This window comes from Helobdella robusta (genome assembly GCF_000326865.2).
Source record: "Helobdella robusta unplaced genomic scaffold HELROscaffold_14, whole genome shotgun sequence".
NCBI lineage: Eukaryota > Metazoa > Annelida > Clitellata > Rhynchobdellida > Glossiphoniidae > Helobdella > Helobdella robusta.
The window spans coordinates 3532871-3559821 of record NW_008703782.1 but is presented as its reverse complement, the minus strand read 5'-3'; the positions used below and the strand labels follow the sequence as shown (position 1 = coordinate 3559821).

General features: G+C 31.1%; 4 protein-coding genes across 4 annotated transcripts; 1 reads left to right on the top strand and 3 right to left on the bottom strand.

Annotated features, from left to right (window-relative positions):
* Window positions 1–8134: 8134 nt before the first annotated feature.
* On the top strand, window positions 8135–9970 carry HELRODRAFT_169035 (hypothetical protein; the record flags this gene model as incomplete). Its single annotated transcript, XM_009014868.1, has 5 exons — window positions 8135–8186; window positions 8940–9049; window positions 9125–9221; window positions 9425–9528; window positions 9893–9970. 5 exons carry the CDS (start codon window positions 8135–8137, stop codon window positions 9968–9970), a joined length of 441 nt encoding a protein of 146 aa, XP_009013116.1.
* A 1854-nt stretch (window positions 9971–11824) lies between these two features.
* On the bottom strand, window positions 11825–12868 carry HELRODRAFT_169034 (hypothetical protein; the record flags this gene model as incomplete). The annotated part of the gene is made up of 2 exons (XM_009014867.1): window positions 11825–11987; window positions 12453–12868. 2 exons carry the CDS (start codon window positions 12866–12868, stop codon window positions 11825–11827), a joined length of 579 nt encoding a protein of 192 aa, XP_009013115.1.
* A 7395-nt stretch (window positions 12869–20263) lies between these two features.
* HELRODRAFT_169033 (hypothetical protein) lies at window positions 20264–20683 on the bottom strand (the record flags this gene model as incomplete). The annotated part of the gene is made up of 1 exon (XM_009014866.1): window positions 20264–20683. One exon carries the CDS (start codon window positions 20681–20683, stop codon window positions 20264–20266), a length of 420 nt encoding a protein of 139 aa, XP_009013114.1.
* A 3037-nt stretch (window positions 20684–23720) lies between these two features.
* HELRODRAFT_169032 (hypothetical protein) lies at window positions 23721–24140 on the bottom strand (the record flags this gene model as incomplete). The annotated part of the gene is made up of 1 exon (XM_009014865.1): window positions 23721–24140. One exon carries the CDS (start codon window positions 24138–24140, stop codon window positions 23721–23723), a length of 420 nt encoding a protein of 139 aa, XP_009013113.1.
* Between the last annotated feature and the right edge of the window lie 2811 nt (window positions 24141–26951).

Genomic DNA, 26951 nt, shown 5'->3' with positions numbered 1-26951 from the left:
CACACACGTATAATTAATTAATGCTTATAATATAAAACGTTGGCAATAAATCAATGTTAACTTGAAAGAACAGCACTCAACCACCATATCTTCACAAACTCATTCGCTTTCGCTCATCTGTTAATCAACACTTTGCCACTCATCATCCGTCAACAAACATCGATAGAAATGTTTAAGAAGAGATTGGAATAGCATCTATTCGAACGGGCCTTTGCTGGCCGTGCTGACGTTGTTTATCCTGGCGTCTCTGACGCTATGCGTAGGGCGCTGCACAAATAACTTTTTTTTATCATTTTATTATTTTATTATTATTATTATTATTAAGAACGTTTAAAAATAAAATTTATTAATTTATATATTTGACGCTTGAATGAAGGTCCTTTAAAAAATTTTTGCCCGCCCGCCAATATTTTTTTTAAATAAAACGCCAATTTTCTTCCAAATTAATTTTAATCCTATAACTGCCACAAAATGTTATAAAATTGGAGCGATCTTATAAAATTGAGACATTTTTATCCTTTGGAAGATCATCCCCGATAGGCGGAGAAACAGGACTGAAAATGCTTTTTCATTTTCTTTTTCATAATATAATATATAATTTTTATTTCATTTTGTTAAATTTGTTGTTATTTAGTTTTTTAATTTTGTTTAATTTTTTGTACTTTTTCATAATTGTTTGTTATACGAACTTTGGGTTAGTCCAGTCGTATATATAGAATATAACATATATATAATATATCTTATTATGTTGTATAATTTGTTATATAATATAATATATAATAATATATATATAATATATGTTATATTCTACTTTCTTTATAGCCCAATTTTTATAAATTGGGCTATACAAATTTGATTGATTGTTGAAATTGAATAAATAAAATTGTTTTGTTTTTCCATACTTTTAAACTTCTAATTTCGAAATTGTGGCTGTCGTCTGCATTTCTTTAAATTCGGCTTGATTCGGTGCTCGCTTTCGTTCATTTGATCGCCGATTGTACTTTTGGAAGCTAACATTTTTTTTCTGAATTCAATTATCTCAAACAGAAAGGTATATCTTGCTTTTTTAAACATTTTTTTACTTTAATACATTCTGGAAACTATGTTTGATTGAGCCAACCACCTATTTTAAATTTTATTAATTTTTATTTTCAATGTGGCCAGCTGGAACGGCCTTTTTTAGTTTTTATTTTTACGCCTAATTTTACGGCTACATTTTTATAAACTAAAATTTTATTAAATTCTCATTGTATTTTACGAAAAGAAAATATTTGTTTTCAAAGTTGGAAACAGAACCACGAATTTAACTTAAAATTTTTTTTTACCTAAAAAAAAAACTAACATATTTTGAAAATTTATAATTCATATGCTAATACAGCTAAATCTAAATAAATTCAAAACGAAAGCTATTAAAATTAAATTAGTTATTAAATATCTTATATAAACTACTTTTATAGTTCTTATTTCATATTATTAAAAATTAAATGTATTTTCTTATTAATTGATATTTTTTTTTGTATTTAGAGATGGCTGGATGTCCTGATCTTTGTTATGCCATCTTATGGTTCTTGATACTAATATTTCTAGCATGGCCCTTGGGATTTCTGCTTGCCTTTTTCTACATCCTACTTTCACCATTTGGAGTTTGTTGTTCATGTCTCTCTCCATTAACTGATCTTCTGAAAAAAGTGGTCGAACTGCCAACCACAGCTACTGAGAACATGGTGGGGATGCGTCCCCTTTGCTGATAGCTTATTAGAGTCTGTATTGTTTTTCTTGTTTGTTCTGTGTTCATTTTTTTCTTGTTTATTAATATTGTTATTATTGTATTAAATACTACCAATATTAATTTTTTGTTATAATTTATTTAGTTTTTACACCAAACCCTACATACATACGGTAAATAATTTATAACATTTCATTCATGCTGGGATAATAGTTACAAATATTTGTAGTTATTTTTGAAAATCTGGATTATTATCTCTGTCTGATTCATTTATTGATAGAGTTAATAGATTCTTTAGGTCTACAGATTTTGAATCTTTTATTGAATAAATAAGGCATAATTGTTAAGGAACCCAGTTTCAATTCCAAGTAGTAAACATTGTCAAACAATTGCATGCATAAATTTTATAACTTTTAGTCCGTTGGTGCAGTTTGTGTTGAATAAATATGCCAAATTTAATTTTTGATGTTTTACTTAATGTTAGATTTATCTTATTCACGTTTGATTTAATTTTTATAAATTTAATTTTATGTGTTAGCTTTTTTAAGTGTTTGTTAAATTGCTGGTTTTTTCATTACTCACCAGGTGAACCAAGGCTGATGATGAACTGATGGCTTCATTAAAGATTTGTGGTTTATAATCATCTGTACAATGAAGAACTTTATTTTACCTTAATTAATTGATGACTTTAAACAATGGTATTGGGGTTTTATTTTATAAAATGTCAATCAAATTATATTTTAACCTTTACCTTGGTCACAAATTTGAATAAATGTGTTCACAAACACGTCTTTTGTTTTCATGTGATAATCTTGATTCTTGCACAATTAATTGTGCTACTGACAGTAACGTTTTGATTTAGCATTTAATAATTTGTGGAATTTGATAAGGTTTATAAGATAAAACTGATTCATCTTTAAAAAAATTTATTTGTTTTCATGAAATTAATTTGAATTAGTTAAAATCTGAAAAAGGTAATTGTTTTCGTGCATATAACTTACAATAAAATCTGGAAAATGGGTGGTATTATAACTGATATCGTATAGTTACAACGTTTTGGTTCTTAGCAATCGTGTAGATCGCTGATTGATCTTTATAGTGACTTCTGCTTTCGCTGTATATGTATCATTATCCGTTTTATTGCGATTTCATAAATGAGTTATTTTAGAGTTGCTAATTTGTAATTTTTTGATTATTATCATGTTGTTTCCACTTTGACTTTATCATTTTTTTACTGTTTTCTTAATTACTTTGAGCAAGTAGGAGGTTCACCGGCTTGTTCCATTCATCCTTCCATTTTACACCTATGAATAGTTTGTCTCAAACTTTGTGCCGTAATGTGGTGCTTGGATGAGGTGAGCTTGCGATGCTGCACAAGTTTCAACGAATCCACGTCAAGAAATAATTGAGAATAACGAAAAATTTCTTGTATATCTAAATGAATAATTAAATGAAAAATTGATATAGAAAAATACATTTAGAGTTGTTATCAGTTGTCTGATACATGTTAACTTGAATAATTAATTATGCTATAGGCTACGACTTTCAATAAAATAAGTATTTTTATAAAGGCTGTATGCAACTGTTTTAGAAGCTTTTGGGTGCGAATTTTTATACAATATTTTAGTTTAAAATATTTGTGATAAGAGGACGAAAATTAAAGGCTCGCAAATTAACTGAGAATTTTATTTAGCCTAACGTGACTCCCACATTCTCGAAAAGATGAATGAGACGTTAAGAGAGAATTGGGTTACGACGGCAAATTTTTATAAAAATCATTTGAAACAATTATAAATATTTTGAATTTTTTACTGAAAAATCCGTACAAAGCCGAAAAATAAAATAACAGGACTGACTAGAAAATTCATTTGTTTCCAAGTTACCAATTGAATCCGTGTCTGAATACTTCCCTCCATCACGCACTTTCAATTTTGGAAATCGGAGTGCTCTGTTGTTCATCCTTATGTGTCGGTTTTAAAAAGGTTAAAAAAATGGCAATTCAATCATTCATTTCATTTAACAGCAGATTTGAATATGAATATTTGAGTTGGATCGGATTTGTGTGAATGTACGTAGCAGAAAATAATGTCAAATCAAATATGTTACTCCAAGTAAACTTTTTCTGCCGAATTATTAAACTTATTGCCAACAATAATTGTAATTATTATTGATAATAAATGTAATCAATATTGCTAACTTTAATTGTAACGAAGAATATATTGTATAATATTATGTTAGAAATTGCATAGTAAGGGAGTAATTTAGCAAACACATTTGTAGGTCTGTGCTATTATGCATCTTTGTTCGGACCAATAAATAACCTAACGTCAAATTTCGAAGTACCATTACAGTCTGAACTTCGGGTTATTTAGTAGTTCTGAAATAAATTTAGCGTTTAGTTTATTGTCGAAGAAGAGTTGAATATTTCTTTATAAAAAGATTTTTTATTTTAATTTTATAAGTTTACTGTGTGGGCCTCTCAAACTTTCCGCTAGAACGTTGGCGAACGTAGAGCGAATTCATTTGAATGTAAACTAAATTAATACAAACCAATATGATAACAAATATACTGATTGTTCGGTAGATTTTATTTCAAAAAATATTTTTAAATTTTAGAGCACATTAGCAAATGACTGAGTTAGTTCCAACTTCAAAACAATATTTGTAATCGGTTAAAATGACAAAATTCCTTTAAAAAATTCATTGAAATTCATTTAATAACATTCATTAAAGTTTAAAAATTTAATTAAAGTATTAAAACATTTAGTCGGGTAATTTGTGCAAACATTACCTAAATTCTTCGGATACTTTAAACATTACCGAACAGAGTTGTTAGAGGTAAATAGATTCCGTCGGTTAAATTCAGTAATTTTATTGTAGACTGGCGATTAAAATAAAATTTAAAAACAGAGTAGGGCGTCAGTCGGATGAAATATATACGACTCCCGTCCCTCAGAAAAATTTCGACTCCAACTCCAGGTAAAATTACCGGCTTTGGGCATCGAGACCCAAAAAAATTTTTAACTTTTGCCACATAATTTTTCTAAAATATCCCTGATAAATGAAAAATATTTAAAAAAAATTTTGAAATCAGTCAATTTAATTGTTTCTTAGTATTAAAATGAAACATAATAAAAAAATTATGCAATTTTACTTCAACATAACTAACATAACATTATTTAAATAATTAATTTTATTTTAATTGCTTGTCTACAATAAAATTACTGAGTCCTATCCGACTTAAATTTTTGTCATTTATTTTCAGTATTAAAGATGGTTGCATATCACTACACATATTTATCTTCCTAAAAACACGGTATTAAAAAATATTTTAAAAATGAAAAATAAAAAACGGACATGTTCCTAATTCTTCCCAGAGTCCTCAATAAATTCAGTTTCCGATAGTCAAACAAACGTTAATTAAAAATAAGTAAAAAAATAACTTTTTTAATTCAATATAATAATAATTTTTTTAATTTGAACTATTAAAACATTTTTCATTATTAACGATAGGTGATAAAAAAGAAAGAAAGTCGGTTTAATAAAGATTAAAAGAAAACACCACAAGAAATAAAATTCAGGCAACGTAAATGTACAACGTCGAGGTGCCTCACTGGATTTTGTTGATCTTCAATTCTGTATTTACTTTTTAGATTACATCCAAGGCAATTTCAAACGCAAATTCACATGATGTTTCTCGTGAAATTATACCTAGCATTTATACAATTTACTGTAGCAAGCATGAAGTCATCACACTTCCCACCCACCTCCATTTGTGATAATGACAAAATTGTAAATAATTAATAAGATTAAAAATTGTACTAAACAATATGTAATAATGTAATAACACTACCAAAGTTACAACATTTCTTTTTATGTAAATAAAAAAAATTATCCAAACATTTGATTTGTTACTAAAATAAAAGTTATTTAATAATTAATTGCAAACGAAGTGCATTTCACGTACGTACGCACACACACACACACACACACACACACACACACACACACACACACACACACACACACACACACATACATACACATCATTATCATCATTTTCTTCGTCATAATCTAATCGATGTGATCTTTGATATTATCAGATTTATCACGATCATCGTCGTAGAGATATTTTTAAAGTAAAAAATCTGCTCGTTCAGATCGGCGTTGTGGCTTCATGTTTGGATACGCCCAGTCAGGTTTAAATGTCAAGAGACCTGATCTCATCTCATACAATGCTATGTGTTTGTGTGTGTATGTGTGTATGTATATGTGTGTGTGTGCGTGTGTAAAAGTGTGTATGTGTATATGTGTGTGTGTGCGTGTGTATGAGTAAATGTATGTTTATATGTGTGTGTATGAGTGTGTGTATATGTAAGTGTGTATGTGTGTGTGTATGAATGTATATGTGCGTGTGTGTGTGTCGTTGATGTATGTGAAGCAATTGCATTAAAAAAGGAAATGATATGTGATTAGCATTAACTTTCCTGTAATAAATATATAATGAAAGTTAGGATAGAGATAGAAATAAGTGTCTGGGTGCTTGGGCTTTCACTTTCTAGATTAAATCCAAGCCAATTTTTTCGCCCAACCCATAAAGTCGTAGATTACAATTGAAGCAATCTCGAACGCAAATTAAGTTATATTTCTCCATATATGATGATACATACATATACATATACATACCTATCATTACAAAAATTCAAAAATATGTAATTGGGTAGATAGTGTGGCAGTCCCGAAGCTTCATGACGGTCGCATGAACAAAATCTAAACATAATACTACAAAACCGAATTTATTATTACAAAATCAATTAAAACTGTAATTTATTGAAAGTAATATATATATATATATATATATATATATATATATTAACGTTTATATATATATATATATTTATTTATTTATTTATTGAATATATACACACCTTTTTCTTATTGTCATCATTTATACCGCTTCTTATTTTCCTTTTAATAAAATTTTTTTATTATAGTAAATATAAATAACATAATCCATTGTTATGACCTAGCAAGCTGTTTTGCAAAGGTCGCGGTTCAATGATATAAAAATAAATAATTATATATATATATATATATATATATATATATATCACTCTCTCTCTATATATATATACATATAAATATCTACATATAAATATCTACATATAAATATATACATATAAATATATACGTATAAATATATGCATATAATTATATACATATGTATTATGTCTGTATTGTACGTATATGATGTATGTATTGAATAACATGACATCTGCAGCATGTAGCATGTCGTGACGTTATGTTATTTTTTGATTTCTTTACCACTGACGATGATGATGCTGCGTTGTTTGCAGATACTGAACTGATGATGAAGATTATGATGATGATTATGACGATGGTGGTGATGATGGTGGTAATGGTGACAATGAGAATGATGATAGGCAGGAGGATGACGATGATGATGATAATGAGAATGATGATGATGATGGTAGCGATGATGATAATGATAATGAGGATGTTGATGAGGAGGAGAAGAAGGATGGCGAGGATGAAGATGATGGTGATGATGATGTTGATGATGATAACAAAAACAATGATAATGAAATATGGACGTAAATTTTTTAATGATAAATCGACTACCAAGGCGATGATGATAACGATATGAAAATTACATTGATGATAACGATTGTATCGGTGATGAGCATGATAATGATGGAAATGTTGATGATGATGATAATGATGATGATGATGAAAAAAATGGTGATGCTGATGGCGTTTGTTTAAATTAATGATGATGATGGTAGCAATGATAATGTTAACAAATGCACTGTGCAGCTACTGATGATGATGATTATGATGATGATGACGACAATGATGATGACGATGATGATGACGACGACGATGATGGCGATTAGAGCAACCCCGCCCAACTAGAATGGTTTTTTTTATTCTTCGCATAATTCTACCGATAATTTTTCCATCTTTATTAAAAATGTTAAACTATTAATCGTAAAAAATATAAAGTAATTAAAAAGAAATAAAATTTATGTTGAAAAATATCTATATGAAAGAGAGAATGAGAGAGAGTGAGAGAGAAAGAGAGAGAGAGAAAGAGGGAGAGAGAGATAGAGAAAGAGTAGATGTAGCGGTAGGTTTGAATGGTATAAAAGTCATCAAGAAAACTGCATTTCATCAGTACGAGAAATTCATTTTGTGCTGAATTAACTCTTTCACGGTTTGTTATTGTTTATTACTTTTAATGTTTTTATTTTTGTTAATTTAATATTAATGAATATAATTAATATTAATTTTATTCATTCGATCATTCATTCATTCATTCATTCGTTCGTTCGTTCCTTCATTCATTCATTAATTTCGTCGTTCATTCATTAAATTTGTTTTTAGATGTTTGCAAGGGTAATAATTGCGGTCAGCGTGCTTCAAGTCATCGCTTGTGGTCAGTTGCATGAGTGAGTGAATGAATGAAAGAGTGAATGAATGAATGAATGAATAAATAAAGGAACGAACGAATGAACGAATGAAAGAATGAACGAATGAACGAACGAACGAACGAACGAATGAACGAATGAATGAATGAATGTGAATGAATGAATGTGAATGAATGAATGAATGAATAAATGTGAATGAATGAATGAATGAATGAATGAATGAATGAATGAATGAATGAATGAATGAATGAATGAATGAATGAATGAATGAATGAATGAATGAATGAATGAATGAATGAATGAATGAATGAATGAATGAATGAATGAATGAATGAATGAATGAATGAATGAATGAATGAATGAATGAATGAATGAATGAATGAATGAATGAATGAATGAATGAATGAATGAATGAATGAATGAATGAATGAATGAATGAATGAATTGAGTCAGTGAATGAATATATCAATGAATCAATAAATGAATCAATAAATGAAGAAATGAATGAAAGAATAAATTACAAAATGAGCAAACGTAACAACGATACAGCATAGAAAAAAAAAACAGAGAAGAGATCATCAATTTTCAACCTTTCGACTAGTTTATTCATTATAAACACAAAAATAAACAGTCAAAAACAGACATACGTTCCTAAACACTGGCAAACACACGCACACACACACGCCACACACACACACACACATTATTACACACACACATTACACACAAAAACACACAAACGAACAAACAAATATATTCAGCCTGTCCAGAGTGTGTGAAGTACAACAATCCGTACCCAGTCCACTTCAAAGGCACTGAGAAGTTTTACGAATGCTCGTGCGTCCAAGATCTGTCTGGCTGCCCCACTGACGTTAGCTAATTATGATAATAATTATTTTATTATAATTATAAAATATTATAATTTGATTCCAAACATATCATTCAGAAATTTCTATGCCCTGCAGGCCAGATGTGCACAATCAAGCCCATTCCAACTTGCACGTTCACTCCCTGCGGACTCAAATCTGCCGTCTGTGAACCATGTACGTCGGGGGATGGGGTTATCCAAATTAAAGGGGAAGAGAACGAGAAAAAGAAAAAGAGAGAAAAAGAGAGAGAGAGAGAGTGTGTGTGTGTGTGTGTTGCGTGTGTGTGTTGCGTGTGTGTTAATAAAAATATCATTAATGAGTAAATTTTTAAAAACATTTTTAATAATAAAAATAATAATAAAAAAACCTATTCTAAGTCACTTCCTGTCCGGCGGTCACGTGCGCTGACAAATGTTCGGTGAGTGGCTACATCAGGGACCCCAACAACTGCCAGACCTGCTCCTGCGTTGACCCATGCAAAGTTAATAATAATAATAATAATGGAAATTTTTTTTAATAAGATCAAAAAACAATGAAAAATAATAATAATAACAGTAGTAGCAGCAGTAGTAGTAGTAGCAGTAGTAGTAGCAGCAGCCAGAGTAGTAGTATTAGTTGTTGTTGTTGTAGTTGTAGTAACAACAGGATAAATATTTTACTTGTGGAATTATGAGGAACAATACAAATAACACTTAGGATGAAAGAAAAATTATAAGGATTATTTCGATTATATTCATAATATTAATTAATAATGATAATATATAATATATTATGAATAGTATATTAATAACTAATAAATATGATTATTATTATAGTTATTGTTATTATTGTTATGTTCTATCCAGGAAACAACGTGTCCGGTCGACAAGAAATGCATCAAGACCAACATGATAGGGACCGGCTTCATTGGCATGTGCTACTGATCCCCATAACTTAACGTTGTCACTCAATGACATTATGACTAATTGAATTTTTCAATTATAAATTATAATACACATGAATTTTATTCATCGTAATTTATTTTTTGGTGACCGAACTTTAAAAAAATAAAACTACTTAAGTGTATGATTAGCCTGGGTCGTTGTTTAACACATTAAGAGTGAGACCATTAAGATGGCGTTAGCCCTATTTACATGATAGAATCTGGACTTTTGGTTTAACGACAAGTTTACTTAAAAAATTGCCCTTAGTATTATAAAATTTTGTTTCGCCCATTTGAAAATGCAGAGCTTAGTTAAAATTTATTCCTGACCTTATCATTATTTCATCCGTCTGGGCCTGATTGACACAATGGTACAATCAAAACAGAAATAATATAAGAATCATCAAAATTTCAAGAGATCTCCATAAACGGTTGAAACCAAACATGAAATTAAATCAAAAAGTTGTATAGCAATGTTCAAATGTGATGAAAAAACTCCGCCTAACGTCGTATGGCATATATTCATAGATAATATACGCTGTTTGAGTGCGGTTGATACCACTGAACCGAGGAAAAAGTGCAACAGTGCTTTTTTAATTGATTTATGTTTCTTTCAAGTTATTAACTTAAGACATTGAATTGAAATCAAATGAATTTAATGGGACTCGTGGTTTAAAAAATTTTTTTATTTAAACAGCTAGTTAATTTTTTCAAGATCTTTCGAAAATTGGAAAAATTTACCCCGATTTTTACTAAATGTAGTAGTTGTGATAAATGATCAATCGTTGGACATTCCAGGAAAGACCATTCAACCAAAATAATAATAACTCGTTGTTATTTCTAAGAAAATTTTAAATAGAAAACAATTGATTTATGAAGTATTGATTAATTTTTAAATTAAATAATATTTCAGACTTATTTTTCAATTAAAATCTTATTTAATATGACATGGCTTCATTCAAATTATCAGTCATTTCAGTTGAATTAGTCTGTTGTTCAATGGACAAATATCAATTTCAGCTTGTAAACTAAACCAAAGCTTAATCAAATTTGCATGTTCATTATACTTGAAGAAAATGATGTGGACATTTTTTTGTAATCTTAACGTCAAATGTTGCAGTTGAACAAATTTTGCAAACGTGAATTATTACAAAAATGGTTTCGAAATTGAGACTATAAAATGCTTAGTAGAGAGGTCAAGTGCAGTTATTTGTTAATTCGATTTAAAATTTACGAACATTTAGTGTTAAATAAATTCGATTGAACAATCAACATTTTTGTTGGGTCATTAGTTTTTTTAAATTTTAAATGTATATGATTTCAACATCAAATTTAACATTTTATTCAAAATTTTAATAATTTTGGCGAAATGTTTCAAAAAGTCGAAAAAGTGAATTTATGTTAATAACGCTATGTTAAAATTCATGCAAATATATGCTTTAAGTTTTTTTAATGCCTCATGTTAAGTTTTAAATGTTAAAGGTCGTGCAAATAAATACATGGAAGTTTATTTCAATGTCAACTGCACATAACCAGGCAAGCATGGGGGTTTACTTTAATGCCTACAGCCCTACAATGTAAAAACTTTCTTTTTAAAAGCATGCCAAAATTACGACTTTAACACTATAAAAATATTAAATAAATGATGACTGTTAAAAAAATGTTTTAATTTACAATATTTAAAAATTATTTTCAGTATTTCACTTTAAATCATTAAAAATTTTAACAGTTATAATTAATAGTCTTAATATCAATTCACTTTTAGACATATTTACCCTTTAACATACTCTCACTTATACTTATTAACTTGAATTTCGTTTGCTTTGAGGCACTAATGTAAAGCTTTGCCAAAAAATTAGTGAATTTTGAAGACGGATATTTTGCCGAAATCATGACTGCTGCCCGGAGTTTGTGGTTCAATTACATAGCACAACGGTCCATCTGGTTCTGGTGGAGCCGCTTCGATGGGCGACGACGGCACCCACGTCCTCTTCTTTTGTGGCGCCAGATTGACCGTCCTGCCAACCAGTTAGCAATATAAATTATCGCCACTACATTAACTTTAATTTATTTACAATTTATATTATATAAAAAATTGATTTTCGAAATTAGTAGTCCGAAAAACATTTTTTAAACGAAATTCGATGCTACGGGATATGCATCCTTATCGCTCACCCCAGAATCCATCTAAATTTCAAATTCGATTGAGCACTAACTAATTAATAAATCAATTAACCAACATTATTTGTTGGTTTATTGGTTTTTTTTATAATTTAAGATATTTATGATTTCATCATCAATTTAAACATTTTGTTCCAAATTTTCAAATGTTCCAAAAAGTCAAATTAAAATTTAAAACAAAACACTCACAACATGTTCTATTTTTTTTTAAATATTTTCCACATTAAGACAATATAAATGAAAGGTTGAAAAAAGTTATAAACTTTGCGTCCCTCCCCTGTTTTGATTATCTATTCATTTACGTTGGTGTTGTCAATTTTATTCTTTTATATGGATTACCATTGTAGTCATCATTTAGCTTTCGTTTTCTACTTTCCACTCTTCTGCTGTGAAGCGATGAAAGTCGTGATGACGTCTCAAACACCTTCGAAGACATTACTGGCCCGGCCACTGCAGCTACGGATGACATTTCCATTGGCATCAGCGCCATAACTGCTGTTACCGTATCCGTTTGCCACACAATTGCAAAATTTTCTGCGAACGTCAGCCAGTCTGAAAAATTTAAATCGGCTACGTTTAATTTTGTAGACGATAAGGAGTGTGCTGAATCATCGCACACTCGCGACCACATTATAGGTCCGGACAATGCAGGCACAGATGAAAAGGCTGTTGGATTGGACACCACCACTGCTCTAACAGAATCTGTCCATGAAACCATTGTCTTAGTAAGATTGTCTTGTGTTAGCTGCTGTAGATATGTTGAAGTGCCGTTTCAAAAATATTACTCCACTTAACTTGTGTTCAAACTTGAATTGGTTGAATTACAGGCTGGACAATTTTTAATGAAACTACGACATTCGATGCAGTCTTATATAGATCTCTTAACACCAAAGATACATAATATCATAAAATGAGGTTCTGGAAATGTCATGGTTGACAGGAGTGCCACGACATCACAGCAATCACTTACATCATAATGATCACAATGTTCATTAACTTTCTTTGCTAGAATAGTTTTATTGGGTGAATAAAATTCAACATGTTTAGACGCAAATGCGCACTACACAGACGCCTCACGTGCTCTTCTTTTATTATTAAAGCTACCACTAAACATCAGTAATTAATTAATAAAAAAATTATCAAATAATATTTAATGATTGAATTAAGCATCAATAAACATACATTAAAGTTATCACGGTCCGCTCGTGGTTTCAATTAAAACAGATAAAATGTATAATATTCATTTTTTAAATAATTTGTAAGGGAATAGAAAAAAATTGACTTCAGGTGATAATATAATGACGCAGATATTTTTTTTCAAAGTAAAGTTCAAGTTTAAAGTTCAATTTTTAAATTAAAATTGGAAAATTGCGTTTGAAGAATTGAGAATTTGTCAAGATTTACCGATGGATTGAAAAATTTTTGTTATTTGAATTTAAAAAAATGTTGTATGCAATTTTATTAATCATAACGTCGAATGTTGAAAAAATATGAGCCAACGTGAGCAATCAGAAATATTGTTTCGAAATTGAAAGCTACTAAATGAAAGGTTGAAGCTCAGTTAAGTAAAGTAGCTCCATTTATCATTGTTCTATAACACAATCTTTGAAGACTAAATAAAATCTATTGAGCAGTTTATTTGCCAAATTGTTAGTCTTGTATAATTTTAGATGTTCATGATTTAATCAGTCGTTAGGACATTTCGTCAAAAACATTCATTACTCTAGCAAAATGTATTTGAACACTCTACAACATCAAATCAAAAATTAAATGAGATACGTGGGGTCGAAATAAAATTGCAAAATTAAACAACATTTATTAAACAAAGTTTTATTATATATTTGCTTAAAATTTCACATGCTTATTGTTGAAAAAAGTTTAAAAATTATAAACATTGTGTTTTATTCTTCAGTCTTGTTCACGCCAGCCTCATTCTTTTGCGTGGAATTCCATGATTGTTGTCGTCATCATCCACCATTTTTCGTTTTCTGTTGTGAAACGGCTGAAATCGTGGTGGTTCATAAACACGAGACGACATTATGGGCCTGGTCACTGCGGTCACAGTTATCGAGGCCGTGGAAATCAGCGCCATCTTTATCATTATCATTTCTATGCATGACGCCATTTTATTGAGGGATACTTTGAATGAAGTTGAATCTGCTTCAAAAACTTCCTACACTTGACTTAAGTCCGAACTTGAATTGAAGGAAAGCTAGGCGCCAACGCATAAAGTTGCATAATATCATATTATAAGCCGAGGTCCTGGAAATGACTTTATTAGCATGAGTGTCACGACATCACAGCAATCATTAACATCATAATGATTATCAAAGTTCATTAACTTTACTTGTTAGAACTCAATTCGGCATCATTTTATTGAGTGGATAAAATTTAACACGTTCACACGCTCACACATCACAGAAGCCCCCGCTTGATAGTTTTAAAATTCTAGTTACTAATAAAAAATTATTCTAATAAACTATTTAATTTATTCGTTATTAATTAAAGAAATAATGATAAGAATTATTAAACATTTATTAAAAGATACATAACAAGTGCAAAAAACCACACACGCACACACACACAGAGAAACAATAACACAAACACACAATTTATAATAACAATATGCGCTTTCAAAATCAAATAAAACCACATTGTAGGACCGGTCACTGCAGGCACAGATGACAAGGCTGTTGTATTGGACACCACCACCGCTCTAACAGAATCTGTCCATGAAACCATTGTCTTAGGGAGAGTTGTGGCTGCTGAAGATAACGTTGAAGTTTCCCCTTCAAAAAAATTTTTCTACCACTTAACTTGTGTTGAAACTTGACTTGGTTGAATTACAGATACAGTCTTGACACTCTTAATGAAAAAACCACCTTCGATGCAGCCTTATATAGGTCTCTTTACACCAAAGATACATAATAACATGAATTGAGCTTCTGGAAATGTCATAGTTGACAGGAGTGCCATGACATCACTGCAATCACTAACATCATAATGATCACAATGTTCATTAACTTTCTTTGCTAGAATAATTTTATTGGGTGAATAAAATTCAAAAGGTTTACACGCTCATGCGCAAAACACAAACGCCTCACGTGCCGTGCTCTTCTTTTATTATTGAAACTACCATTAAACATCGGTAATTAATTAACACAAAAATTACTAAATAAATTTTAATGATTAAAATATGCATCAATAAACATACATTAAAGATATCAAGGTCCGCTCGTGGTTTCAATTGAAACAGATAAAATGTATAATATTCATTTTTTAAATAATTTGTAAAAGAGTAGAAAAAAAATTGACTTCAGGTGATAATATTATGACGCAGATACTTTTTGTCAAAGTATAGTTCAAGTTTAAAGTTCAATTTTTAAATTAAAATTGGAAAATTGTGTTGAAGAATTGAGAATTTTTCAAGATCCACCGGTTGATTGAAAAATTTTCGTTACTTGAATTTAAAAAAATGATGCCTGCAATTTTTTCATTCATAACGTCGAATGTTGAAGTTGTAAAAATATGAGCCAACGTGAGCGATCACAAATATTGTTTCTAAATACAAAGTTACTAAATGAGAGGTTGAAGCTCAGTTAATAAAGTAGCTCCATTTATCATTGTTCTATAACACAATCTTTGAAGACTAAATAAAATCTATTGAGCTGTTTATTTGCCAAATTGTTAGTTTTGTATAATTTTAGATGTTTATGATTTAATCAGTCGTTTGGACGTTTTGTCCAAAACATTCATTACTCTACCAAAAGGTTCTAGGTCAAAATGTCCTCGGTCAAAATGTCCCGGTCAAAATATCTCGGCCAAAATGTCCCCGGTCAAAATGTCAAAATGTAGAAATGGCCCAAAAGTCATTTTGAAAAATATAGCTATAATAATAATATAATAATATAAGTTACTAGCTGTTTGCGTACGGCTCTGCCCGTACCTTTGATAAACCTTGATTGATGTAATTCCTGTTACCTAATAAATCAAACTATTTTTTGATATTACATATTACATGGCGCGAAACGTCAGAAGACGTCGTGCAGCTTCACAGAATGCTGCCACCGATGAAATTTGTCGACTTACGCATGAAGGACATCGTTTCCTGCGGACAGACGAAGGAGATGATATGGTAATTTTTGCAGCTGACGAGGATCTTCAATTTCTCCAGAAGTCTGCTTGCTGGTTTGCTGATGGAACATTTCGCGTGACGCCTGAAGGGTTTCATCAACTGTATACGGTACACGGATGGGACAAAAATTGTGCATATCCCTGCGTTTACGCACTGTTACCAGGACGAAGTGAGGATGTCTACCGTCGATTCCTTGATTTTGTATCGTCGCTTCGTGAACTCGGCAGTCCTCAGACTTTAGTCACTGATTTCGAGCTGGCTGCCATCCATGCCTTCCAGGCGAAATTTCCCACTGTTGTAATTGTTGGGTGTCTGTTTCACTTCGGGCAGTGTATTTTGAGGCATGTGCAAGGAAGTGGGATTAGTGAGGCAATAAAAACAAGATGCCGCGTTTGCTCTAAAAGTCAAACAGCTTATCGCCCTGGCATTTGTTCCCGTTGACGACGTCATAGAGACCTTTGAAACGCTGATCGATAGTCCGGATTACAATCTACCAAATTCGATTGTAGATTATTTCGAAGACAACTTTATCGGACGTCTCCGGAGAAACCGAAGAGCAGCACCAAGATTTCCAATAACAATGTGGAACCAGCACTGTCAGGTTCTCCTAAAACAACCAAGAAGCAATAACTTAGTGGAAGGGTGGCACAATGCGTTCAACAACTCTGTTGGTATCGCCCACCCGACTGCTAAAATGTTATCAAGGAAGCTACAACTCGAGCAACACAGCATGTATCTGCTTCGGAGACAAGGAGAACTTGGCCGTGAACAACGGAAACAAAAGAAAACTTACAAAAACATTGATTCGGCTCTGTTCACAATGGTCTCGGATTATGCGAACAGAGAAAGACTGCAATATCTGACTGATATTTCTAGAGTGCTGAACATCAATGTTATCTAACATTTGAATACTTGATTTGAACTACGAAGGCTTTGTGACTGTTTGAAAACAACAAACTGTTTTTATATGGGAACTTATATGTGAACTTTTGGATTTTTTAAACATTTTTAAAACAACAAACTGTTTTTATATGTGAACTTTTGGATTTTTAAAACAACAAACTGTTTTTATATATGAACTTGATACTTGATACTTGATTTGATTTTACATTTTGACCGGGACATTTTGACCGGGGACATTTTGACCGGTCACGCTACCAAAATGTATGTGAACACTCTACATCAAATCAAAAATTAAAGGAGATACGTCGGGTGAAAATAAAATTGCAAAATTAAAACACTTTTTGTTAAGTTTTAAGTTTTATTATATATTTTCTCAAAATTTCACATGCTTATTGTTGATAAAAGGTTTAAAAATTATAAACATGGTGTTTTATTCTTCAGCCTTGTTCACGCCAGCCTCATTCTTTTGCGTGGAATTCCATGATCGTTGTCACCATCATCCACCATTTTTCGTTTTCTGTTGTGAGACGACTGAAATCGAGGTGGTTCATAAACACGATGACATTATGGTCACTGCGGACACAGTTATCGAGGCAGTGGAAATCGGCGCCATCATTGTTATTTCTATGCACATAAGATTTTGTTTTTTGAAATTAAAAAAATGATGCCGGCAATTTTTTCAATCATAACGTCGAATGTTGAAGCTGAAAAAATATGAGCCAACGTTTGCGATCACAAATATTGTTTCGAAATTGAAAGCTTCTAAATGAGAGGTTGAAGTTCAGTTAAGTAAAGTAGCCCCAATTATCATTGTTCTATCATAAGCTTTGATGACTAATTAAAATCTATTGAGCAGTTTATTTGCTAAATTGTCAGTATTGTATAATTTTAGATGTGCATGATTTAATCAGTCGTTTGGACAATTTGTCCAAAATTCATTACTCTAGCAAAATGTAATGACACTTCGGGTTTCAAAATTAGGCAGCGTTTTATTAAACAAAGTTTTATTATATATTCACTTGAAATTTCACATGCTTATTGTTGGAAAAAAGTTCAAAAATTATAAACATTGCGTTTAATTCTCCCGTTTCGTTCATGCCAGCCTTATTCTTTTGCGTGGAATCCCATAATCGTTGTCGTCATCATCCACCATTTTTCGTTTTCTGTTGTGAGACGACTGAAATTGTGGTGGTTTATGAACACGAGATGACATTATGGGCCTGGTCACTGCGGTCACAGTTATCGAGGCCGTGGAAATCAGCGCCATCTTTATCATTATCATTTCTATGCATGACGCCATTTTATTGTGGGATACTTTGAATGAAGTTGAATCTGCTTCAAAAATTTCCTACACTTGACTTAAGTCCGAACTTGAATTGAACGAAGGCTAAAACGATGTTAGCAATCTGAGATGGAAACTCTTTAATGATACGCTCCACGTCATTTGATGCCAACTTATATAGGTTTCCAAATAGAGCGCCAACGCATAAAGTTACATAATATCATAATATTATAAGCTGAGGTCCTGAAAATGACTTTATTAGCATGAGTTTCACGACATCACAGCAATCACTAACATCATAATGATTATCAAAGTTCATTAACTTTCCTTGTTAGAACTCATTTCGGCATCATTTTATTGAGTGGATAAAATTTAACACGTTCACACGCTCCCACATCACAGAAGCCCCCGCGTGCTAGTTTTACAATTCAAGTGACTAATAAAAAATACTTCTAATAAACTATTTAATTCAGTAATAAATACTTGAAGAAATAATGAATAAGAAATATTAAACATTTATTAAAAGATAGAAAACAAGTGCAAAAACTACACACAGTGAAACAATAACACAAACGCACAATGTATAATAACAATACGCGCTTTTAAAATCAAATGAATTTAATGGGATTCGTGGTTAATTTTTTCAAAATCATTCGAAAATGAAAAACTTACTTGCTTTTTACTAAATGTTGTAGTTATGAAAAATGATCAATCGTTGGACAGTCGAGGAAAGCCCATTCAACGAATATAATAACAACCCGTTGTTACTTCTTCGAAAATTCCAAATAGAAAACAATTGATTTATGAAGTGTTGAATAATTAAATGGATATTCGAAGAAAGCCCATTCAGCCCAGGATATAACAACTCGTTGTTACTTTTTCGAAAATTCCAAATATAAAACAATTGTTTTATGAATTATTGATTAATTTTCAATTAAATAATATTTCAGACTTTTTGTAATTGAAATCTTATTTGATATGACATGACATTATTCAAATTATCAGTCATTTCAATTGATTTAGTCGGTTGTTCAATTGGTAAATATCAATTTCAGCTTGTAAATTAAATCAAGGCATTTCTTTATAATCTTAACGTCAAATGTTGAAGTTGAACAAATTTTGCAAACTTGATTGATTACAAAAATTGTTTCGAAATTGAAACTATAAAATGCTTAGTCAAGTGCAGTTATTTGTTAATTCACTTCAAAATTTACGAACATTTAGTGTCAAATAAATTCGATTGAACAATCAACATTTTTTGTTGGTTTATTTTTTTTTATATTCTAAGATGTTCATGATTTCGTCATCAATTTAAACATTTCTTTTTTTGTGGCTCCAGATTGACCGTCGAGCCAACCATTTAGCAATATAAAGTATCGCCAATACAAAAACTTTAATTTATTTAAAATTACTGTCTTTTAAAAAATTAATTTTCAAAATTAGTAGTCCGAAAAATAATTTTTAAACGAAATTCGATGCTATGGGATATGTATCCTTATATCGCTCACCCCAGAATCCATCTAAACAAATTCGATTGAACAATCAACATTTTTTGTTTGTTCATTGATATTTTTATAAAATTAGATGTTTATGATTTCATCATCTATTTAAACATTTTGTTTCAAATTTTCATTATTCAGGCGAAATTTTCACAAAAAAATCGAAATTGAAAATAAAAACAAAACACTGACAACATGTTTTAGTTTTTATTAAATTATTTTCTACATTAAGACAATATAAATGAAAGGTTGAAAAAAATTATAAACATTGCGTCCCTCCCTTGTTTTGATCAATTACGTTAGTGTTGTCAATTTCATTCTTTTATATGGAATACCATTGTAGTCATCATTTAGCTTTCGTTTTCTACTTTCCACTCTTCTGCTGTGAAGCGATGAAAGTCGTGATGACGTCTCAAACACCTTCGAAGACATTACTGGCCCGACCACTGCAGCTACGGATGACATTTCCATTGGCATCAGCGCCATAACTGCTGTTACTGTATCCGTTTGCCACACAATTTCATAATTTTCTGCAAACGTCAGCCAGTCTGAAAAATTTAAATCGGCTACGTTTAATTTTATAGACGATAAGGAGTGTGCTGAATCATCGCACACCCGCGACCACATTATAGGTCCGGACACTGCAGGCACAGATGACAAGGCTGTTGGATTGGACACCACCACTACTCTAACAGAATCTGTCCATGAAACCATTGTCTTAGGAAGATTGTCTTGTGTTAGCTGCTGTAGATATGTTGAAGTTGCCGTTTCAAAAATATTACTCCACTTAACTTGTTTTCAAACTTGAATTGGTTGAATTACAGGCTGGACAATTTTTAATGAAACTAAGACATTCGATGCAGCCTTATATAGGTCTCTTTACACCAAAGATACATAATAACATGAATTGAGCTTCTGGAAATGTCATAGTTGACAGGAGTGCCATGACATCACTGCAATCACTAACATCATAATGATCACAATGTTCATTAACTTTCTTTGCTAGAATAATTTTATTGGGTGAATAAAATTCAAAAGTTTTACACGCTCATGCGCAAATCACAAACGCCTCACGTGCCGTGCTCTTCTTTTATTATTGAAACTACCATTAAACATCAGTAATTAATTAACACAAAAATTACTAAATAAATTTTAATGATTAAAATATGCATCAATAAACATACATTAAAGATATCAAGGTCCGCTTGTGGTTTCAATTGAAACAAATAAAATGTATAATATTCATTTTTTAAATAATTTGTAAGGGAATAGAAAAAATTGACTTAAGGTGATAATATAATGACGCAGATATTTTTTTCAAAGTAAAGTTCAAGTTTAAAGTTTAATTTTTAAATTAAAATTGGAAAATTGCGTTTGAAAAATTGAGAATTTTTCAAGATTTACCGGTGGATTGAAAAATTTTTGTTATTTGAATTTAAAAAAATGATGTATGCAATTTTATTAATCATAACGTCGAATGTTGAAAAAATATGAGCCAACGTGAGCGATCACAAATTTTGTTTCGAAATTGAAAGCTACTAAATGAGAGGTTAAAGCTCAGTTAAGTAAAGTAGCTCCATTTATCATTGTTCTATAACACAATCTTTGAAGACTAAATAAAATCTATTGAGCAGTTTATTTGACAAATTGTTAGTCTTGTATAATTTTAGATGTTCATGATTTAATCAGTCGATTGGACATTTCGTCAAAAACATTCATTACTCTAGCAAAATGTATTTGAACACTCTTCTACATCAAATCAAAAATTTAATGAGATACGTCGTGGTTCATAAACACGATACGACATTATGGGCCTGGTCACTGCGGTCACAGTTATCGAGGCCGTGGAAATCGGCGCCATCATTGTTATTTCTATGCACATAAGATTTTGTTTTTTGAATTTAAAAAAATGATGCCGGCAATTTTTTCAATCATAACGTCGAATGTTGAAGCTGAAAAAATATGAGCCAACGTGAGCGATCACAAATATTGTTTCGAAATTGAAAGCTACTAAATGAGAGGTTGAATCTCTGTTAAGTAAAGTAGCTCCAATTATCATTGTTCTACCATAAACTTTGATGACTAAATAAATTCTGTTGAGCAGTTTATTTGTTAAACTGTTTGTCTTGTATAATTTTAGATGTTCTTGATTTAATCAGTCGTTTGTACATTTTGTCCAAAACATTCATTACTCTAGAACATGTATGTGAACAATCTACGACATCAAATCAAAAATTAAATGAGACACTTCGGGTCGAAATAAAGTTCCAAAATTAAGCAGCGTTTTATTATATATTTGCTTAAAATATCACATGCTCATTGTTGAAAAAGGTTTAAAAATTATTGACATTGTTCACGCCAGCCTCATTCTTTTGTGTGGAATTCCATGATTGTTGTCGTCATCATCCACCATTTTTCGTTTTCTGTTGTGAAACGGCTGAAATCGTGGTGGTTCATAAACACGAGACGACATTATGGGCCTGGTCACTGCGGTCACAGTTATCGAGGCCGTGAAAATCAGCGCCATCTTTATCATTATCATTTCTATGCATGACGCCATTTTATTGTGGGATACTTTGAATGAAGTTGAATCTGTTTCACAAACTTCCTACACTTGACTTAAGTCCGAACTTGAATTGAAGAAAGGCTAAAACGATGTTAGCAATCTGAGATGGAAACTCTTTAATTATACGCTCCACGACATTTGATGCCAACTTATATAGGTTTCCAAACAGAGCGCCAACGCATAAAGTTACATAATATCATAATATCATAATATTATAAGCTGAGGTCCTGGAAATGACTTTATTAGCATGAGTGTCACGACATCACAGCAATCACTAACATCATAATGATTATCAAAGTCCATTAACTTTTCTTGTTAGAACTCATTTCGGCATAATTTTATTGAGTGAATAAAATTTAACACGTTCACACGCTCACACATCACAGAAGCCCCCGCGTGCTAGTTTTACAATTCAAGTGACTAATAAAAAATAATTCTAAAAAACTATTTAATTTAGTAGTAAATAATTAAAGTAATAATGAATAAGAAATATTAAACATTTATTAAAAGATACAAAACAAGTGCAAAAAACCACACACGCACACACACAGAGAAACAATAACACAAACGCACAATGTATATTTACATAATATCATATAAGCCGAGGCCCTGGAAATGACTTTATTAGCATGAGTGTCACGACATCACAGCAATCACTAACATCATAATGATTATCAAAGTTCATTAACTTTCCTTGTTAGAACTCATTAAACATTTTTTTTTCTGTGCCAGATTGATCGTCCAGCTAACCAGTTAGCAATATAAATTATCGCCACTACAAAAATTTTAATTTCTTTACAATTACTGTTATGTAAAAAACAAATTTTTGAAATTAGTAGTCCGAAAAACAATTTTTAAACGAAATTCGATGCTACGGGATATGTATCCTTATATCGCTCACCCCAGAATCCATCTAAACAAATTCGATTGAACATTCAACATTTTATGTTTGTTTATTGGTTTTTTTTATAAATTAATATTTTTATGATTTCATCATCAATTTAAACATTTTGTTCCAAATTTTCATTATTTTGGCGAAATTTTCCAAAAAGTTGAAATTGAAAATCAAAACTAAACACTGACAACAGGTTTTAGTTTTTATTAAATTATTTTCCACATTAAGACAATATAAATGAAAGGTTGAAAAAAATTATATACATTGCGTCCCTCCCTTGTTTTGATCAATTACGTTGGTGTTGTCAATTTCATTCTTTTATATGGAATACCATTGTAGTCATCATTTAGCTTTCGTTTTCTACTTTCCACTCTTCTGCTGTGAAGCGATGAAAGTCGTGATGACGTCTCAAACACCTTCGAAGACATTACTGGCCCGACCACTGCAGCTACGGATGACATTTCCATTGGCATCAGCGCCATAACTGCTGTTACTGTATCCGTTTGCCACACAATTTCATAATTTTCTGCAAACGTCAGCCAGTCTGAAAAATTTAAAACGGCTACGTTTAATTTTGTAGACGATAAGGAGTGTGCTGAATCATCGCACACTCGCGACCACATTATAGGACCGGACACTGCAGGCACAGATGACAAGGCTGTTGGATTGGACACCACCACTGCTCTAACAGAATCTGTCCATAAAACCATTGTCTTAGGAAGAGTGTTAGCTGCTGTAGATATGTTGAAGTTGCCGTTTCAAAAATATTACTCCACTTGTTTTCAAACTTGAATTGGTTGAATTACAGGCTGGACAATTTTTAATAAAACTACGACATTCGATGCAGTCTTATAAAGGTCTCTTAACACCAAAGATACATAATTACATGATATGAAGTTCTGGAAATGTCATGGTTGACAGGAGTGCCACGACACCACAGCAATCACTAACATCATAATGATCACAATGTTCATTAACTTTCTTTGCTAGAATAAATAATTTTATTGGGTGAATAAAATTCAACATGTTTACACGCTCATGCGCACTACACAGACGCCTCACGTGCTCTTCTTTTATTATTGAAGTTACCATTAAACTAATTTAAAAAGTTCTACATAATCATTAATTATTAAAATAAACATACATTAACGTTATCAAGCTCCGCTCTTGGTTTTAATTGAAACAGATAAAATGTACAATATTCATTTTTTTAATTATTTTTAAAAATAATTATTGACTGCAGGTGATAATAAAATGGCGCAAACATTTTTGGTCATCGTTAAGTTCAAGTGGTTTATAGTTCAATTTTTAAATTATAATTGGAAAATTGTATTTAAGAACTAAAAAATTCTCAAGATTCACGGTTCGATTAGAAACTTTTTGTTCTTTGAATTAAAAAAAAATGATGCTTGCAATTTTTTCAGTCATAACTTCGAATGTTGAAGTTGATCAAATATGAGCCAACGTGAGTGAACACAAATAAAATCTAAATGAGAGGTTGAAGCTCAGTTAAGTAAAGTAACTCTATCATTGTTCTATAACACAAACATTTATGGCTAATTAAAATCTATTGAGCAGTTTTTTTGCTAAATTGTTTGTCTTGTATAATTTTAGATGTTCATGATTTAAGATATTTAGGATTTTATCAGCCGTTCGGAAATTTTGTCCAAAACATTCATTACTACGACTTTCGAAATTATGATAAAATATATATTTTTTAGTTATTACGCAAACGTCAAAAAGTCATTGAATTTACTTGTTATAGAGATATACATATAGGACCGGCATTACGATTAAAGTTAATTAATTGACTCTACATTTGTGAATTCATTTACAACTTTTATTTTTACTGAAAATTTTAAATTAAAAAATAATTTCAACAAACAATTATAAGTGTATCAAAAAAAGAAAAGATTCAACATATGAGAATATAATGACTTTTTGTAGCCAGTGACGGCGTTTTTTTCCGCGCGTGATCTTAAAGGTTTTGCATGTATATTTCCAGTTCTCTGTAACAAAATTGACTTTAATGATAGCTACAAGGAAATGGAAACAGCAAGCATTGATCCAACGCAGGAAAATTTCTGATCTTCCTGAAATTCATCAAAGACTATCCAAAGATGTATTGTGGATTCTTCTATGAGCTTTAATTTGTCGTCGTAATTGTATGTGTGGTGATGGTATAGTTGCAGTTGTTAAAGACTGCATTGAATCTTCCAAAGGTGTTTTCTTGATCCGTCGACGAACTTTCAATAGTCGTCGTAATTGTTGGCACGATGATGTTGTTGCTGTCGACGTTGATGTCGAACATGTTGACAAAGTTGCTGCTGCTGGCGCTGCTGCTGCTGCTGGCGCTGAGATCATTGGTGGCAACTCCCAATCTGTTATTAAATAAAAAATTGCTCTTTATTTTTGATTTTCTATTTATAAAGGGCAAATGAGCTCAACAAATCAGAACCACCTTAGCAAATAACAATCACTACAACTAAACTAATCATAACAAAATATGGCACATACACAAGAACACATGCATTTACACAAGAACATTTCAAACAAACTTTGCAGCATCACTGTGCGTCTTGTTTCCGTTTTCTTCTTTAGCTCCGGGTTTCTTTTTGGCAAAATTTTTTTTAATTTATCTTTATCATCATCATCATAATCGAAGCCATTGTAATCGTCGCATCTATTCATGCTGTAATTATTTCTGTAACCATCATTATCATAGTCGTCGTCACCATTGTGATCATCGTGCTCCCTGAGACTCATTTTTTTAATTTTATCAGCGAGACTGTCACCTGGTGGCTTTTGTATGATTTCAGATTTTTCGAAGTTGGACTGATTCCTGAGGTAGTCAAATTTCCTGACATTCATGATGCGATCTATTAATGGGTCTGCTGATATCTGTTTCCTCAGATGCTTTGAAGATAGGAAACACTGGTTGCCGCAAAATTTCTAGAAAAAGGAATGAGAGATTATTTAAAATACCAAATTATGAAACTAGATAATAAGTTTAAATGTATAAATGAATTGTAAAATAGGTTATAAAAAATGAATGAACTAAATAATGAAACTAAATGACAAGGTCTAATAAAAATACAGTGATGAAAACCAAAAAGTGCATTTTTACTTTTCTTTCCTCTGAGACATTGACGGTTGAGGTTCTTTGAAATATGGGATTTTTCTTTCTTGGTACCTTCAAACAAAACAAATATTGAAAGTAAGAACAAGTTATTGAAAATAAAGATAAAATCAATTTTTACAAGAATATAATTGTGAAAAAAATTGAAAAAGCTCAAAATCAATACATTCAAAACATTAGCTCAATTATCTAAAGCAAACTCACCACAATAAGTTTAGCTGGACATAGAGGATATCCACAAAATGCAGAATTGGCTCTTTCCCGAATCGCATCATCGTACTGGTGAACAAATAACAACTGCAGCTAGAGTGAAAAGATTATAATGTTAATTCTAAGATTTTAAAGAACAGTTAAATTAAATATTATTCCAAAGAATATATAT